The sequence below is a fragment of the Pygoscelis adeliae genome, unplaced genomic scaffold (genome assembly GCF_000699105.1).
Source record: "Pygoscelis adeliae isolate BGI_AS28 unplaced genomic scaffold, ASM69910v1 Scaffold106, whole genome shotgun sequence".
Classification (NCBI taxonomy): Eukaryota; Metazoa; Chordata; class Aves; order Sphenisciformes; family Spheniscidae; genus Pygoscelis; species Pygoscelis adeliae.
Genome location: NW_008824939.1, coordinates 4,868,717 through 4,884,682, shown reverse-complemented (window position 1 = coordinate 4,884,682; position 15,966 = coordinate 4,868,717). Strand labels below are relative to the sequence as shown.

At 33.9% G+C, this 15,966-nt stretch overlaps 1 protein-coding gene across 1 annotated transcript in view; it reads left to right on the top strand.

Annotated features, from left to right (window-relative positions):
• Positions 1-442: 442 nt before the first annotated feature.
• The window catches only part of SLC25A12 (solute carrier family 25 (aspartate/glutamate carrier), member 12), a 44,895-nt gene continuing 29,371 nt past the window's right edge, over positions 443-15,966 (top strand). The window contains exons 1-3 of the mRNA XM_009325438.1: positions 443-593; positions 5,844-5,959; positions 14,940-15,079. Coding sequence (XP_009323713.1) covers positions 484-593; positions 5,844-5,959; positions 14,940-15,079 — 366 coding nt within the window. The 5' untranslated portion in view covers positions 443-483. The remainder of the gene's footprint in view (positions 594-5,843; positions 5,960-14,939; positions 15,080-15,966) is intronic.

The following is a 15,966-nucleotide window of genomic DNA, read 5'->3' as shown; positions in this document are numbered from 1 at the left end:
AAATAATATGTATTTTCCAAGCTACGTATAAGAATGATCAGGAACAATTATTCAGAAGATATCTGGTACTAGAAATTGTAAGAAAATGTATGTGCTGTGTTTTCACTGTGTAGCTGCAAATGGAAAGCTACAGCATGGCTGTAATTTTTATAAATTTATGCAATTACCTGACAGTTTCTGAAAATACGTAATTGTCGTTTTATTAGAAGATATTGGTCATTATGTGAACACATCTATTCTACAGGGATAATCTGATTGTTGTGGTACGCAACTAGTACAGTAACGCTATTAGTTTAATCAAGCCCTTTAATTTCAGAGCAGTTACGTGCAGACAGGTGTGCACCATTTTAAGTGATATTCAGTAAAGATACTAGTTTGGTAATCAGTGATAATTAGCATCTAAATGATTCATTTTTGTTTGTGTGGTCTTGTGTTTTATCTTCTCTCTAGTATGCCAGTGTCGAGAAAGATGGTGAGCATTACATGACCCCAGAAGATTTTGTGCAGAAATACCTAGGACTTTATACAGATCCGCGTTACAATCCTAAAACAGTGCAGCTGTTGGCTGGAGTGGCAGATCAGACGAAGGATGGGTGAGAATTTTGCTTTCCATTAGAAGCTTGTAATGCATTGGTAAATACGTGAGTGAATGAGTTTGATAATTTCATCTTCTAAAATACATTATTGATTTTATTACACTTCAAGCTTATTTAGGTGATAAGTTTTTTCTCAAGTACAATAGACTATAAATTTGTGGAAATTGGGAAAAAATATGGTGTTTAGCAGTGAAGAGTTCAATGCATTTTTTAAATTAAGATTTGTTTTAATGGACTTTTAACAATTACTACAAATGCAGAGGGAGTTGAACAGCAAATAAGTTTAATGTAATATGATTGCCTTGGAAAAGTTCTCTTCTGTATACTCAATGTCCACGACTGGATATTACGTAGAGTCTTTAGTATGTGTAATTAAACATGGAAATATGGAAAATCTTTCTTATTTCTGTAGTGTGCAATTCAAATCAAACCATTGAGGAGTTTTTTAAAGTGCTGGCTATTAGGAGAGACACTAATGACTCTATGAAGGAAGGCGTTTGCCCAATCGAGATAAGGTCACACCACATAAAGCTTTTCCAACTCTGCTTACAGATGATATTACTTGCTTTTAGACAGTTCTCTGAACTAATTTACAAAATGTCCACTCCACTGAGGGAGTACCCTCTAACCCACTCGTCTTCAAATGAGCCTTTTCTCTTGCTTTATGTAGGCTTCTAGCTTTGGCCTTGGATTGTAGTAGGAAGTGAGGACATTGTTAAAGTAAAGTGAAAAGGTTAAGATGGATCAGAGAAGAGGTCAAGAATGCAGAAGGGAGTGGGTATTTTGTAGAGAAGAGAGAAAGCTGCTGTTAAAATAGTATACAATACATCTGTAAATATGTAGGTGTAATTTACTTAAATTTGAAAGCCCCTTAACTTCCTTGGATTTGTGAGTCTAAACCTGACCTTTGACATCTCTTAAATGTTTTTATTTTCCTGTGTTCCGATTTAGAATATTTTATTAGTTTGCATAGTATCCTGAGCAGCTTGCACAGTATCTGTGCTTTACAAATAAAATTTTATGTGCTATATACATTTTACACTAAATGACAAATGTAGGATCTCCTGTTTGATATAATGTTACATGATTTTTTTTTCTTTTATAAAGCTGCAGCATTTTGATAATACATTTGATATATACATACATTTGATAAATCCAAATAACCTGTCTCTGCAATACATGGCTGCAGTTTGTTGCATTGTTATGGATTGAAAATGCTATTTTGTATTTATCTGTTGAAATAATAGTCTGATTGATGACTAGTAAACCAACAGGTTGAGTATCTTGTTTCTCTGAAAGCTGTTGGTTATCTTTTATGGTGTGCATTTCTTCAGAAAATGTTTTATAAAAGGATCTTTCTTACATTAAGAAATCAATAATTTGTTTTATTTCTACAACAGAACTTTATGTTGAGGCATCACTTTTTTTGTTGCTTTCTCTGTGAATATAAGTTTGGGTTTGTTTGTTTTTTTCCTTTTTTTTTTTTAAATCTGGGTAATGTTTGAAGTGAGGTAATCAAATATGGGTAAGTGTGCTTTATCTACTTCTGTATGGGAACAGTGCGAATGGGAATTATTACCATATGGTCTGCAATACAAAATGTTTGTCTGTCTGAATACCTGTTGATAGTTGTCTGAAACCTATTTTCCTAAATGTTTTAATCTATATTTATCTCTCATCTGTATTTCATGTGAAGAATTTGTTATACCCCCATCATCATCATTGGATTATTTATTTATTTTTACATTCACATTCTTCCTTTTGTCGTGAGCTGTAATATATCAAAATCTAGACTCTAAAAACTATATCATCTGCACAGAGAGTTTAATTTGTAGCATGAATAATTACTGTAATCTTCAACTGAATTCCGGAATGTTTCTAAGGACTTAAAGTTACTTTATGAAGTCTGAGGAAGTATCAGTAGTCCTATTCCATACAGACATTTGTAAATTAAATGACAGCCCAAAGTCACACAGCAAGTCATTGAGAAGCTTTGGGTTCTGTTACGAAATTTCATTCCTGTATCTGCTATCGTATTCTCTTAGCCTTGCTTGCCCTTCATATAAATATGCAAAGTTTTTTTGGTAACTTTTCTTTGTTAATAATTTTTTATTTCATTTAGTTTTAAGTTTGGCACTTAAGAAAAGGAGCACATTTTGGAACCGGGTGTCTGTAGGCATATGTTTAAAAAAATGTGGTTTTACTTTTTCCTGATGGTAACTTGATACTTAACTGTTCCAGAGTACTATTGCCTTCTCCCATTACTACAGTACAAGACTGGTTTGCTTTAGTGGAACTCCGTAAGGTAGTCCTTAAAACTGATGACTTTTCTCTTTAAAAGTGTTTCTTCCTCATTGTTACAAATGCATGTTCTGAGAAATTAATGTGATGGAGTCTAAATTAGAATTTGGCCTAAACTGCCTTGTCTGCTATCTGTTTAATACAGTGGGATTTCACTGATGCTGTAGGTAAGCATTTCTATGTCATTAGACTGCAGGCACTACTTTTGAAATTAGGATACATATCCTCTCTGAATAATGTACTTAATATGTGTGCCAAAACCAGCTTCCTAATTATATAAGTCAACTAACATTAGTAGGTATTGCAGTTTTAAAATCAAAGATTTTCTTCACCTTTCAAACCTTCAAAATTTCACAGTAGTCATTCAGAATTCTTCATTTTAATTGCTTGTTTCTGGCTACTCTGCTTATCAGCATATCATTCTTACCTTAAGAACACATTTCCAAATTTTAAGTCCTGAAGAAAGAGTTGATGTTTCACGTAATGGAGAGTCACAACAGAGCTATACATAACGTCTAAAAGCTATGTTGTGTGAGAAAAAAAGAGCAAAGAGTTGTAGTAAGAAAAAAGGAAAGATAGAGAAGAATTGTAAACACACGGCTTACTTTTTGTGCCTTTGAAGAGTAACGGTACAGAAGAAATAAGAGGAAAGGAAATTTTAAAAAATGTTACAGATAAAATGAAAGGTGAGTGATTTGATATTGTTACGGACTCTGTAATGCAGCGGCTTCACTGAATGATACTTGAGTAGCGATTGGGTGGGAAGCTCCATCATTCTGTTTAATCCAGCTCCTATTATCTCCGCCCTAATGGATAATGGAGGATCACAGGGGATATCCCAGCTCTTAGGCATTACAAGTTGAATATATGGAAAGGAAATTGAATGTGTCTATCTCCTTTTGCTGTAGGCACTGTTAAAGTGAGACCTCTGAAGACGGCTTCTTTCAGGTTCAGGCTACTACGAATGCGTTCTACAGAGATCGTCACTTGATTCTGTCAGTTATAAAGCTTCCTGGTTAGGAATTAATTTGTATGTCAGGTTTACGCTTGTATGTGAAGTATATTTTGAAATGATAGTATTTACAATTATTTTAAAGGTTATTCTGTGTCTCTGATATTAAACCCTTATTTATCAAGATCATCCTTTGGATGAAATTGACTTTGCATCTGAAGAACCATTCTCACATCTTTGATTTTTGTGGCTAAAGTGTGACAAATTAATATAATAATTCTGTATTTTCCATATCTTCCTTTCAAAATCACTACATTTTTTTTCTGTATTTTCTGTATAAGGCATATATGCAAGAATGTTAACATACATAACATTGTTTAAAGTATCTCAATTCTGCTTTATGTGTACTTTGACAGAGAAAGGCTAGATAAACTAATGAATAGTGTGACTTGATTTTTTTTTTTCTTTTTTTTTTTTTCTGTAGGGAACAGAATTTATACTTGGCTCTTTAGCAGTAAGCAGTATATGTGTGAAGTAATCACTATGAGCTAATGATCTCTTATGATGAGTACTAAATTCAGCTCAATTATGTACATTTTCTAGGAAAATGTACCATCTACAGTGATATTCTGTGTTTTAATAGCATCTACTGAAATAGTAATTTTTTTGTTTAATTTAAAAAATGTACTAAAAATTCTTATTCCCATTGATAATTTATTTGATGCTAAAATAGATATCCCATCATTTATTCCTACAAACTGAGCTCAGGAACTTGTAACTGGATGGAATATTCTAGGTCATCAAGCTAAGTCCCCTGTTTTTACAAGGATGAAAACACACAGTAGTTTTAATAAACCAAGTTTGCTGTTGAAACCTAAGGCTTTTGCTTGCAGTATTCTGGAAAGGCCATAGTATATGCCTGCTCTAAATGTCTTTATGGATATGTGATTTTATTCTTGTGCCAATATTATCCTTTATCTTCTCCTGGCTTAGGGCTTATCTTTCTGCAGCTGTTCTTACATACAGCATTAGGATCCCTTCTAAATGTTTTTTCTGTTAGTCAGAATAAGCTGAGTTCCTCTAGACAAGTTATTTATTATTATCTTAATAAGTTACCTGTGCATACATTCAAGTCTGAGTTTATATGTGTTGAACACAAGGACTTGGATTTCTATGTCGCATTCCAGAGATGTTGTGGGAACCCTATCTGGGGATACCGCTGCTTCCTTATCTCACACAGAAACAGCTTTCCTAATGCATCCTGAGTTGCATTTTTCTATATGGTGACTGTCTTGCATACACAGCTCAGAATCTGCTGTTAACACTCAAATCCTTCCCTGCCTTGGTCATGTCTAACTGTCCTTATGTCCAAATGTTCTTGTAGTTTCTTTCTTTCTTTCTTGTCCTCAAGTACATGACTTCACGGTTCATGTTATATTTGAGTGTAATATTTTTTCTATATACGTAGTAAAGTATAACTTCTTCTGAACCTGTTTGTTTTTTGTGAATGTTATACATTGTTTTAAGAAAATACATGTATTGTATAGTATCTTCCTATACTTGCATTAAACTGTCTTTTCTGTCTCAGTAGAAATACATATATAAATTAGTAATACAATGACAGCCCTGTAAATTTCATGGTGGTAGAACTTCTGTGGGGTTTTTATGTCTTATTTTTTAAGTGCTGTCTGCTTACATTTATAATTACAAAGTAATAAATTGTAGGTATTCACTGAGAATTGATTACATTTTGTTGTTGATGGATATGAAGAATTCAGTCCTTTTATAGAGGAAGAAACTGAGTTGCATAAAGGTTAAGTAACTACTTAAATGTAACAAATACTTTTTCAGTTTCTAGTGTAGAGTCTTTTTCATATTAGAATTTTATTTTAATAATTAGATCATACAGTTTTCTAGAGCATCAAACACAAAATATCATCTGTATTGTGAAAAATTTTTTGAAATCTTTATAAATTCTGTATTTTCCTTTGTAGGTTGATTTCCTATCAAGAATTTTTGGCATTTGAATCTGTTTTGTGTACTCCAGATGCAATATTCATTGTTGCTTTTCAGTTATTTGACAAGAGTGGCAATGGAGAAGTAACATTTGGTAAGAATATCTAAAGAAAAACTGTTTAAGAAAGTGATTATAATAGTATAAATCATAATAATGGTTCATCGCCATTGGTACATGGAAATACATATTGTGCAGTACTGCACTGATTTCCTAACAGTTTGCATGAGTAAAACATTTTTTTTTCTTTCAAGTGATACAAGCTTAAGAAATACACAGAAACGAAATATATTTTGCTCTGTCTTCTTGAGTCAAGATTTTTCATGTTCCTGAAGTAGTTAATACAATGCTGTTTTGTTCAGTGTCATCCTAAGTAAAATTCTATGTCATGGACTTCGAATTCCTTCAATGATGAGGGATTTTTAAAATATGTTCTGGATCTCCACATCTCTTTGAAGAATTGTCATTAGATACAGTAGGAGCTCAATATAGAAATGAAGGAGGTCCAATCTTTTGAATCCCTAGTTTAGTATTCCTTTTCTTGAGGAGCAAATCTTACTTTAATGTTATGAATGTAACTTCCAACTAGATCATATATTTGAAAAATAAGGAAAAAAATACGGCCTTTAAGTTTTGTTACTTTTTTTTTCTTCCTAATCACATAAATCAGTAATTGGACAAAATTCTTTAGGCTAACTATACTGCTTTATGATGTTACTAAATAACTGTTATTGACATTGCAGTTTAAGGAGGACTAGGTTTTCTTTTTAAAACTTAATATGTTTATGAAAATTTGATAAATCAATGCTAAGAATTTTAATAAAATGGAATGAGAATTAAATGTTATTTCTATCCAAAAGAATAAAGCTCTCAATAAAGAAAATACAAAATATGCTTGGATTTGTAACCACTTGCTGTTTGTACTATTTCATTCTTATGAAAATTGTTGCAACTTGTTGGAAAAAAAAAAGCAAGGGTCTTTTTATGGAAACTAACTGCTTGACTTACGATGTCTGTTGAATTACATCGATAACTGAAGGGTCAAATACTAAGCAATTTGGATACACAACATCTTGAAAAGAAAATCTTTTAGAACTTAAGTGAAGGTGAAGTCAGTAAGTGCAGTCATTAGGAAGTAGACAAACTACTACAATCAGTGTGACCGTGTTAATGACGGTATATTTAAAAATCTCACAAAACGGGGCTATGCACTTTGTAGCTCTTGTGAACACACTTGAAATAGTTGGTTCCATAAATGAGCCAAAAGTAATTTCAGATTGTATACAGATTCCTCAATCAGACTGCAGATTGTTATTTTTATGAGCTCATCATTATATTAAAGGCTAAAAGAACAACACAAACGAGAAACTGTAAAACAGAAAACGGCACGATTTTTTCCATATCTTTCTTGCTGATAAAACTTGAATAGGAAACTCTTTAGGAAATTTAAAATTTACTATTGGTTTCTTGTTTTTACAAAATAAATTATATTGCAATTATTACTGTATTTAATGGTATGTTGTAACATATCAGTGGTACATATTTTTTTGCTACAGTTCCCACATTTACTGCTGCTTTTTTGCTTTTTGTTGTTGTTGTAACGTGGGCTACTTATTTTTACTTCGTAGGCATATCATACAAATTAATGAAGGTGGGAAAAATGTGAATGATGGTATATGACAGGTTCAGAATTTGGTAACTCTGCAGCCAATTTCCAAGTCAGTCTTGTGGCCTATGGAGGCTGTTTTATAAATGAGTCTTGCATTCTTTCATTTTCCCACCCCGTAAACAGAAAGGCACAGAGTTTAGTTTCGTGTAAAAACAGGAGAATATATAAAATTAGGTCTTAAAGTGAAAAGTTTAAGTAAATTATTAGAAATACACTGAAATGGAGTAAGTTTAGCCAATCAGTGTGAGAATTGCTATCAGACAAATCTCTCTTTTATGAGTGTGTAATGTATTCAGTCTGCAGATAAACTGTGTTGGTTATGGGAGCAAACATGAGTCAAGATTTTCTAGCTCAGATGCAATGCTATGTGGATGTGCTTGCATTGAGTCCAAGGCTAACTCAAGCCAGCAAGTCTTGCCAGAAGTGACATGGATTTACTGAGGTTTTTTCTGCACTGTGCATCTGGAACAAGGGGTGGAAGTGCTGGAGAGTGGAACACAGAATCAGCTTGCGTCTGTTAGGCCAGTAACTTGAACCCAACACTGGCTTTGCTGGATGTAAGATAACGTCTCAAAATCATTTGGGTATGACTGTATGGCATTTTCAGAAAATATCCTGATCTACTCAAATTTTCAGTTACCTGGAAAAAGTTAAGTGTACTTACTGATTTTTAGAGCTGGCTCTGTATTTGAAAGCAAGTTGCTCCAGTTGGGTTTACATCTCCTTTTTAGGATTTATTTACTGACATGGACTCAGACCATAGTGGAGCACTTTAGCTTCTTACTGAAGTCTAAATCCTCTTTAGCCTCAATCTGCCACTTGTCCCTTCAAAAGTTTAGCTTCCAACTCTCCAGTGAGGAAACTATTAATTAAATTGTATTACAGAAGAACCTCTGTCTTATGAGTTGAGAAATGGAAGAGGACAAAGTTTTTATGATTCTTTAGAAACTATTTGGTAGAAATACTTGTCAGCTATGCTGTGCTAATCAATGTCTTTGTCTTTGTCTGTGCAATATCGTACATTAATTGGGATTGTTGAAACAGGAAGCCTGTCACTTTCGTGTCATCTACTTCCTTACTGCTTTGGGACATTTTTCCAGGAGTTCTGGACATCCAGAAATCCTGTATGAATGACTGCCATAAATGTGCAGATAGTATGCTGCAATATGTGTATAGTCAGTCCACTGCAAGAACATGAAATTTGACCTACTTTGTATGAGCAAACTGTACAGCATGCTCAGAACTTTTTACATGTTTCAGCTGCACTGGACTTGCTGTCAACTTGGTGAATAAAAAGCAATAAAATGACTGTTTTAATAACCCATTGATACAAGTGACAGTGTAGTTTAAATGACTTTTTAATCATGGAGAAACAGAAAAAAAGCATTTATTTTCCTGATCAAATGCTTGTACATCTTCATAAATGATTCCTAGGTGAATATTTTATGGGAAATGTGTTGCTGATGAGCCCTTACAATATTGCTTTAACCGTAAAATATTTAAAAGGTAACAGCTAAAGCTGATAAAGAAAAGCGTTGTTTGGTTTTTTTTCCATGCATTGTCTGTCTTGTTACGGGTTGCTATCCGTAGCCAGAGAAGACCGACAACCACTTTTGCTTTTTTGATCATGGGATGTAACTGACTGAGCTACTTAACATGAGCAAAATATTTAAAAACACTCCACAAAATTAATGCTATTGTACTAAGGAAGCTTCTTTTTATTGCTATTCTGTGCAGGTCTTTTGACCTGAATTCAGGTTAAAGCAAACCTGAATATTTAATCTGCTCAAGCTATTTGGTTTTGCTTCGATGTTGAAGCAGATAACCGTTACTGTGGTTAAAAGGTGAAGTCTGTGACTATCACTGAAACTTCTCTCAAAAATAGGTTGTCTAACTGGAAGTAAAAGGATTCTTTGTAATTTATCCCTTTGGCAAACCATACAATGATCTGGACTGTATCACTTTTAATTCGAATCTAGGCTTTTTCCAGCTGTTCTTCCTTGTAGAGTCACCACAAAGAAAGCCATTCTCTGATAAACTGGAGAATTTCAGAGACACTTTTTTTAGTTAAATACCCATGCTGGTATGGATAGAAAGATAGAGCTAAAATAATGAGATTTTGAAACAATTTTACTGCCTTCATGTTCGTAGTGATTCTGTATTCAGAATTTTTACATTATTTTGGAGATAATTGCAAAATATTTATGGAACTGAACATAAGGCCTTTAAAAACATCCTGCAGCTCAAAAGCTAATTAAAAATATTTTGCAGAGTATAATGGCCTCTTCTTTAAAGGCAGTGGGGGGAGTAAGGGGATTGGATACCTAGTAATGCAACTATGTGAAAATTACCATGACATTGGTGAACTGAAATAATAAACATCAGTGTAACAGTTTCAGAAGTTGGGTATACAGTGATACTGCTATCTTGATCATCATCTATTTTCTTAAACAAATTTTAATCTGGGAGAGAAAGTTCAGATTTCCCTTAATCAGGACATAGAATTTGAGAACACTGGAAGAAGGTGAGTGAGAAGAACAAGAGAAAGGAGTTGAATATATGTTATAGTTCTTTGCTTTTGAGTATTATTTTTCAGGAAACATAGATCACTTCTAGTACTCGCTCCTCCACCATTTCCAAAAGAGCATTTGGATTGAAATGCTAGGATTTGGATTTAATCTTAAGGGTTCTCCTTTATAAAATATTATTTGTAACCATAAAGGCTGGAAACCTTTTAAAATGTAAACAGAAAAAATCTCATAATCACATGGCTACAGATCTGAGGATATAAGAAAAACGCCATGTTTCTTTCAAGTGTGCTGCAAACTAGAACTGCTATTTTTCTTGGCTTCCTGGTAGCCATATGTTAGTTGCCTGTTTTCAAGATGTCTTCTGCTTAACACATGCAGATAATGTAGGAAACATCACTGTATGTTATGACTTTCTTTTGTCCTCATATTTTTGGGGGTTTTGTTTGTTTCTTTCCTGTTGTATGATTCTTTCAGGTTTAACCCACAGTTTTAAATACCTGTGAGCAGTGCAGGATGGGAGCCCCTCCTTATTTTTTATAATAATAATATAGTATTAAGTTCAAAATCATAGTTCAGCAAGAGGGAATGGAAAAGGAGAACTCCACATTAAAATTACATATATTGACGATTTGTTGTTAATGGCTGTTGCTAATCTTAACCTTAAACAGAACCACTAATCCTTTTAAAATAAGCGTAGAAATGCAATGTAACTATTTCTAGTTTAGCTTTCTCACTTTTCCTGCCACTTGTCATTTTGCTCTCACGTCAAAGTAATTACTGTTTTATCTACATTTGGATCACACTTAATACACTTCTGTTGCACCAGGTGCTACCAAAAAAGTCTTTTTGCCTTTAACTGTGGTTTTTCATTTTATGCTTGAAAGTGAAAATATGTAAAATTTGCCGTTAGCAGAAATAGTGAAAAATAGCAACATAGAATACATTAAAATGCGTTATGTACATTAAGGCTGAAATATGTACAAATGATGACTGAATAGACAGATTAAAAAAAAACAACCTATCAAACAACAAACCTTTAGCATACTTATGCTAGTACTTAAAATGATCACATTTATATTTTCGTGTCTCTAACAAGCATGATTGATGTTCCGTCACTGGTGGGAGGGAATGGCAAACTCTGTTAACAGGTTGATGGCACTGGAATTGTGTGAGGTTTCCACTCTGCTTCTTGGGGGGCGGATAAGTCAAAATAAATAACAGGTACTACCTCAAGGCTTACATAGGCCATCAACAAGACATCGTAGTATTTATAACTTACAGTATTCTTCTTCCTCCTGTGAAATTCAGTATTGCCTAAAAACTTTGTTTTTCTGTATCATTTTTCTGAGCCCGATAGGTAACGGTGTTTGATGGAGGCTGAGCCAGTCATGTGTATGCTGCCTGCAGATAGCTGCTCCAGGCATCTGTAATTTGTTTAAAATGATTGGGTGGGGAAATTCTGAAGCAATCTTGAGAGAATGCGTGTTGCCTTGGAGGTAATGTACTAGTGCACTAGAGTAGTAGGTTTATTGTTCCTGGGGCTGATGGTAAGTTGAGTATGTCATCAGGCTGCTGACTTGTATGCCTATCTGAGAAGAAAATGCATTGCTATAAGCCTGGAAAGAAAGTTATCAGCTCAGTAGGAAAGAATTCCACTGCAGAAAGGTGAGCAAAGAGTAGGAGAAGACATTAGTAAATGAGCAACATGTATTGACAGGGACAATGAATGCATTCTGTAAAATGTCATACTAAAATGAAAGGGTTTAAAAATAATTTGCTGTTTGCCCCCTGCAGAATAGCTCTGTTGGAAATTTGAAGTACTTGTAGTTTATCTTAATTTAGAAGCATTACTGGGTTTTGACTGAGGAAGATAAAAAAAAAAAAGGCAAAAACCCCCAGCATCTGTACCTTAATGTTACCTGTTTTCTTTGTTGTCAGTGCTTTGCTTCTGCTGTGAAAAAAATAAATTAAAAATGGGACATTTGATCATAATTCAAAGTGGTAAAAGTGTAGGTGATGATCATATTATGTATAATTTCTGAAATGTGATTGCCCAGTTGCTGCTGCTTCTCACATGAGTTGTTAGTTGTGGTGATGGCTATTTCCTTTAATACAAGAGAATAGCCAACAAAATTGGATTAAAAAGGTATTCTTGATATATTGTGAAGAAAGTGTCGCTACTCTTGGGTAGAAGTAGTAAATTTTAGTGCTTATCTAGAGATGTTTGAGAATCCCAAATGGCTTTGGAAAATTGTATTTAGAGTTTCAATGGTTTTAACTATGTCAGTTATTCACAACAGGTACATGGGCTTGCCCCTGTACCCCAAATCTTTCATAAACAAAGCCAACATGGAATTAATTGTGTTAGATACAACAGCATATCCTTAGACCCAGACTACTGTAATACACGCAGTATACATTACTGATTGTGAGTGATTGCCTGTGGAAGAAAAATGGATAAGGCACCTCAATTTTCAGAGAAGCAACAGGCTAATTTGGATACTATTTTTTTAAAGCTAGTTAGCCACTACTGGGATTCTTCAAGTACCAATACACTCAACTACTGAATATAAATTTATTAATTAATTTACCAGTATTATGTGCTGAAGAATCTTGACTTGTCATGTGTTGACGACTAGTTGTAAATGTTTTTAAGAAGAAAAAATCAATAGCGTAGGAAACTGATTCTTGGTTGTTTAAGTAGTATACAATTAAATGCTTGAATGAGAGTTGTGAAAAGACCAGGGGCTTAAGTCTCATTAAAATAATTGGAAGATTTGTCTATGTGAGCATGTATGAATAATTTCTTACAAGAAAAAAGTGAGACTTTTTTTTTTAACCCTTTTCTAAAGTTAAAAGAAGCAATCATTGGAAACAATTGAAATACAATTTAAATTTTCTGACTGCTTCAGCATGTTCTTTCCTAAGTTTTTATTAGGAGAACCAGTGTGTATTAGAAGTCAGTTTTACAGATGTGTAAGTAGTCACTAGTTGGCACCCTGTTTGTACATTAGTAGCCAAGCCAATAGATCCAATTAAGCAGGCCTGTCTTCTGTTCCGTTCACAGTTCAGTGCCATTTTGCAAGCTCCATAGTGAGCTGCACTGGTCTGTTTGTGTTTGTAGTACATGAAGACTCCAGGTAATTTGGTCAGAAGCTGCAGTGAATCAGTGGTAGGTGGGGAATTTAAATTTACCGCTTCTGGTTCCTTGATCTCTAGCAATGATGAATAAATCTACTACAGACAAGACTTTCAATGGAAGTATCACAAAATAAAATAGTTTAGCACCATGTATTGGGTGCTTTATCTCTCATTTTCTTAACCTTCACCTTGCATATTGATACTGGTGAATAGATACACGTGGACAGTTACAAGTAGTCAGGGTAGTTTTTTAAGTTTCTTGTTCACCCGAACAACTTGTTTACCCTACCTTGCAGTGGAAACTATGGTTTAAATTGCAGGTTTTTTACTATAGTCTGTGTTTAAGCCCCCTTTAAGTAAGGGCTAAATTATAGTTAAATCACTTACTTGCCATAATCTGCCCTTTGAATATGTAATCTCAAACTAACTGAAGCAGGTGATCTAGCCAAGGAATTCTACTTTCTATGTCCCTGTTCTGACAGATTTGTTATGAACATTCCCCTTCCTTTCCTCACTGAAAAGATAAAGCCATATAGTGATTTGCCTAGATTTGATCTAGAACTAGTTGAATGGCTATAAAATTGAAAGAATGAATGAATCAAGTAGTCCTTTAGCATGGAGAAAGCAGCACATTTACGCCAAGTAAATAGCTCTTGATGGAGTTACCAAATGATATTAAAGTTCTTCTCATTGCATTTTGTCTTGTAGCAGAACTGTTTACTCTAAACATACAAAAGAAGAGGTGTGTTTTCAGCTAAAATATTTTGTACTTTGTTTTAAATTTAAGCCATATGCCACATTTTGTTTTGGTTGTTAGGAGGTTCTAGGTTAGTTGATAAATCAATTCAGGTACTTTGAGGTAGATTTTGAAAAGTGTTCACGTGGTATGGGTAGATGTCCGGTTACACTGTTTATGTGGTTGGATAATCTGCACAAAAACCAGGCTTGTTTTGCAGCATGGCAATGCTGTGTAGGAATAATGCACACTTTTTTCAGATGAGGTTTTTGACTGAATTCAGATAATACATTTGGCATTGATATTTCAGTTGTACAGTATACATACGGAGAATTCCATATTCTGAAATGACCGTTTTTTTCTTTACTTCATTTAAAAGAGAACATCTCTATCTTCACTTATCTTAAAACATTTTAATAACTGAGACTACCAATTATGTTTTATAGGATTTGATTTTTGTGCTAAGGCTTTATCAAAAGCTTTTAATAAGGTGCTTTCTGCTGAGTTGATGATATGTTTTAGATGGCATTTCTTATACCTATCTTCAATAGATATATTCAGACAGTGTGATTGTAACAATCAAGTTTCAATCAAACCATACTTAGTATGACAAATATTGTGTGAGATTGTAATGCAGGTATTTGTGCTCTTGATAAAGGGCTTAATTTGACTCCTAGCAGAGATGGAGAACCACTATTGATTTTTATATCAGAATGCAAAATAGCTCTTATTTCTCATGTATGAGGGAAATTGCTTCTTAATTAAAACTAAATAAAACACTCGCTCCAAGGTTTTATGCAGTAATACAAAAGTATCATGTTGTGGCAACGTGATGCAGATCTTAAACAGATCTGTAAAGGTTTGGTTAGCAATTATTCTTAACAAACTAAAACACTTCTTAAACAGCTGCTTAAAACATCATTTGTTTGTGTCCTTCCTGGAATGTTTGTAGATTTACTGTACCCCAAAGCTCACTTGTTGTTTTTCCCTCCCCCAAAGCAAATGTCAAAGAAATATTTGAACAAACTATTATTCATCTTCAAATCCCCTTCAACTGGGACTGTGAGTTCATTCGACTGCATTTTGGACATAACAGGAAGAAGCATCTTAACTATTCAGAGTTCACTCAGTTTCTTCAGGTCAGTTATTAACCTTCCTCTAAAGTAGAACTAAAATTCATTTACACTTCTAATAATACACTAATACCATTATAAATTTTGAGCTTATTCTGGTAGTGATAATCATTATCTGATACTAATCCTGACAGTTATGATGAACTGTTATTTCTCCATACCAGTTCTGTAAACAGGGTGTACTCATTGTGCTTTAACTTGAATACCATCCTATAAAAGAATGGGACTAAATATACTGTTTATGAAAGTAACCATTTTACTGATTGTCTTTAAACTGGATTGAGGGTCTACTTTTTCTGTCATAGGAATTTAATAGCAAAACTAACCTCTACCAGAGAAAGATTGCATCCTTAATATAACCCGTTGTTATTAACCATATAACCTCCCATATAAAGGTTTTATCTTCTTTAACATTTCTTTTAGTTTTATGAATGTTACCCTAATACTTACCCTTTTTTTGTCTCACTAGCATGCATGCTACCACACATATATTGGGAGTTTGGTCTTAAATGCAGCCAACTTTGCAGGAGGCAAATCTGCTTTCCTGAGATGTTGCTGAAGCACCCTCTAGGGATCAGGCTTTAAAGGATCTCACTTCTAGAACTGGACTTTGTGCTTAGCCAGAAAGTTACAGTAAAACATATCATGAATTGAACGTTAGAAGGAAGTAAAGGAAGACATCAGTTATAAAGGGTGGAGGAAGAAGAAAGTAGGAGAAATGTACATTATAATTCATGAGAAAGGAGTTCGCAGAATTGTAGGTAATTGCACTGAATTCCATAAATTAACATGCAGTGATCACCTCATGGTATTACTTAAAGTTTTCTGTCTAGCAGACCTGAAGAAAAATAGATTATGCACTTCCAGAGCTGGCCTTGGGTACAGAATAGTTT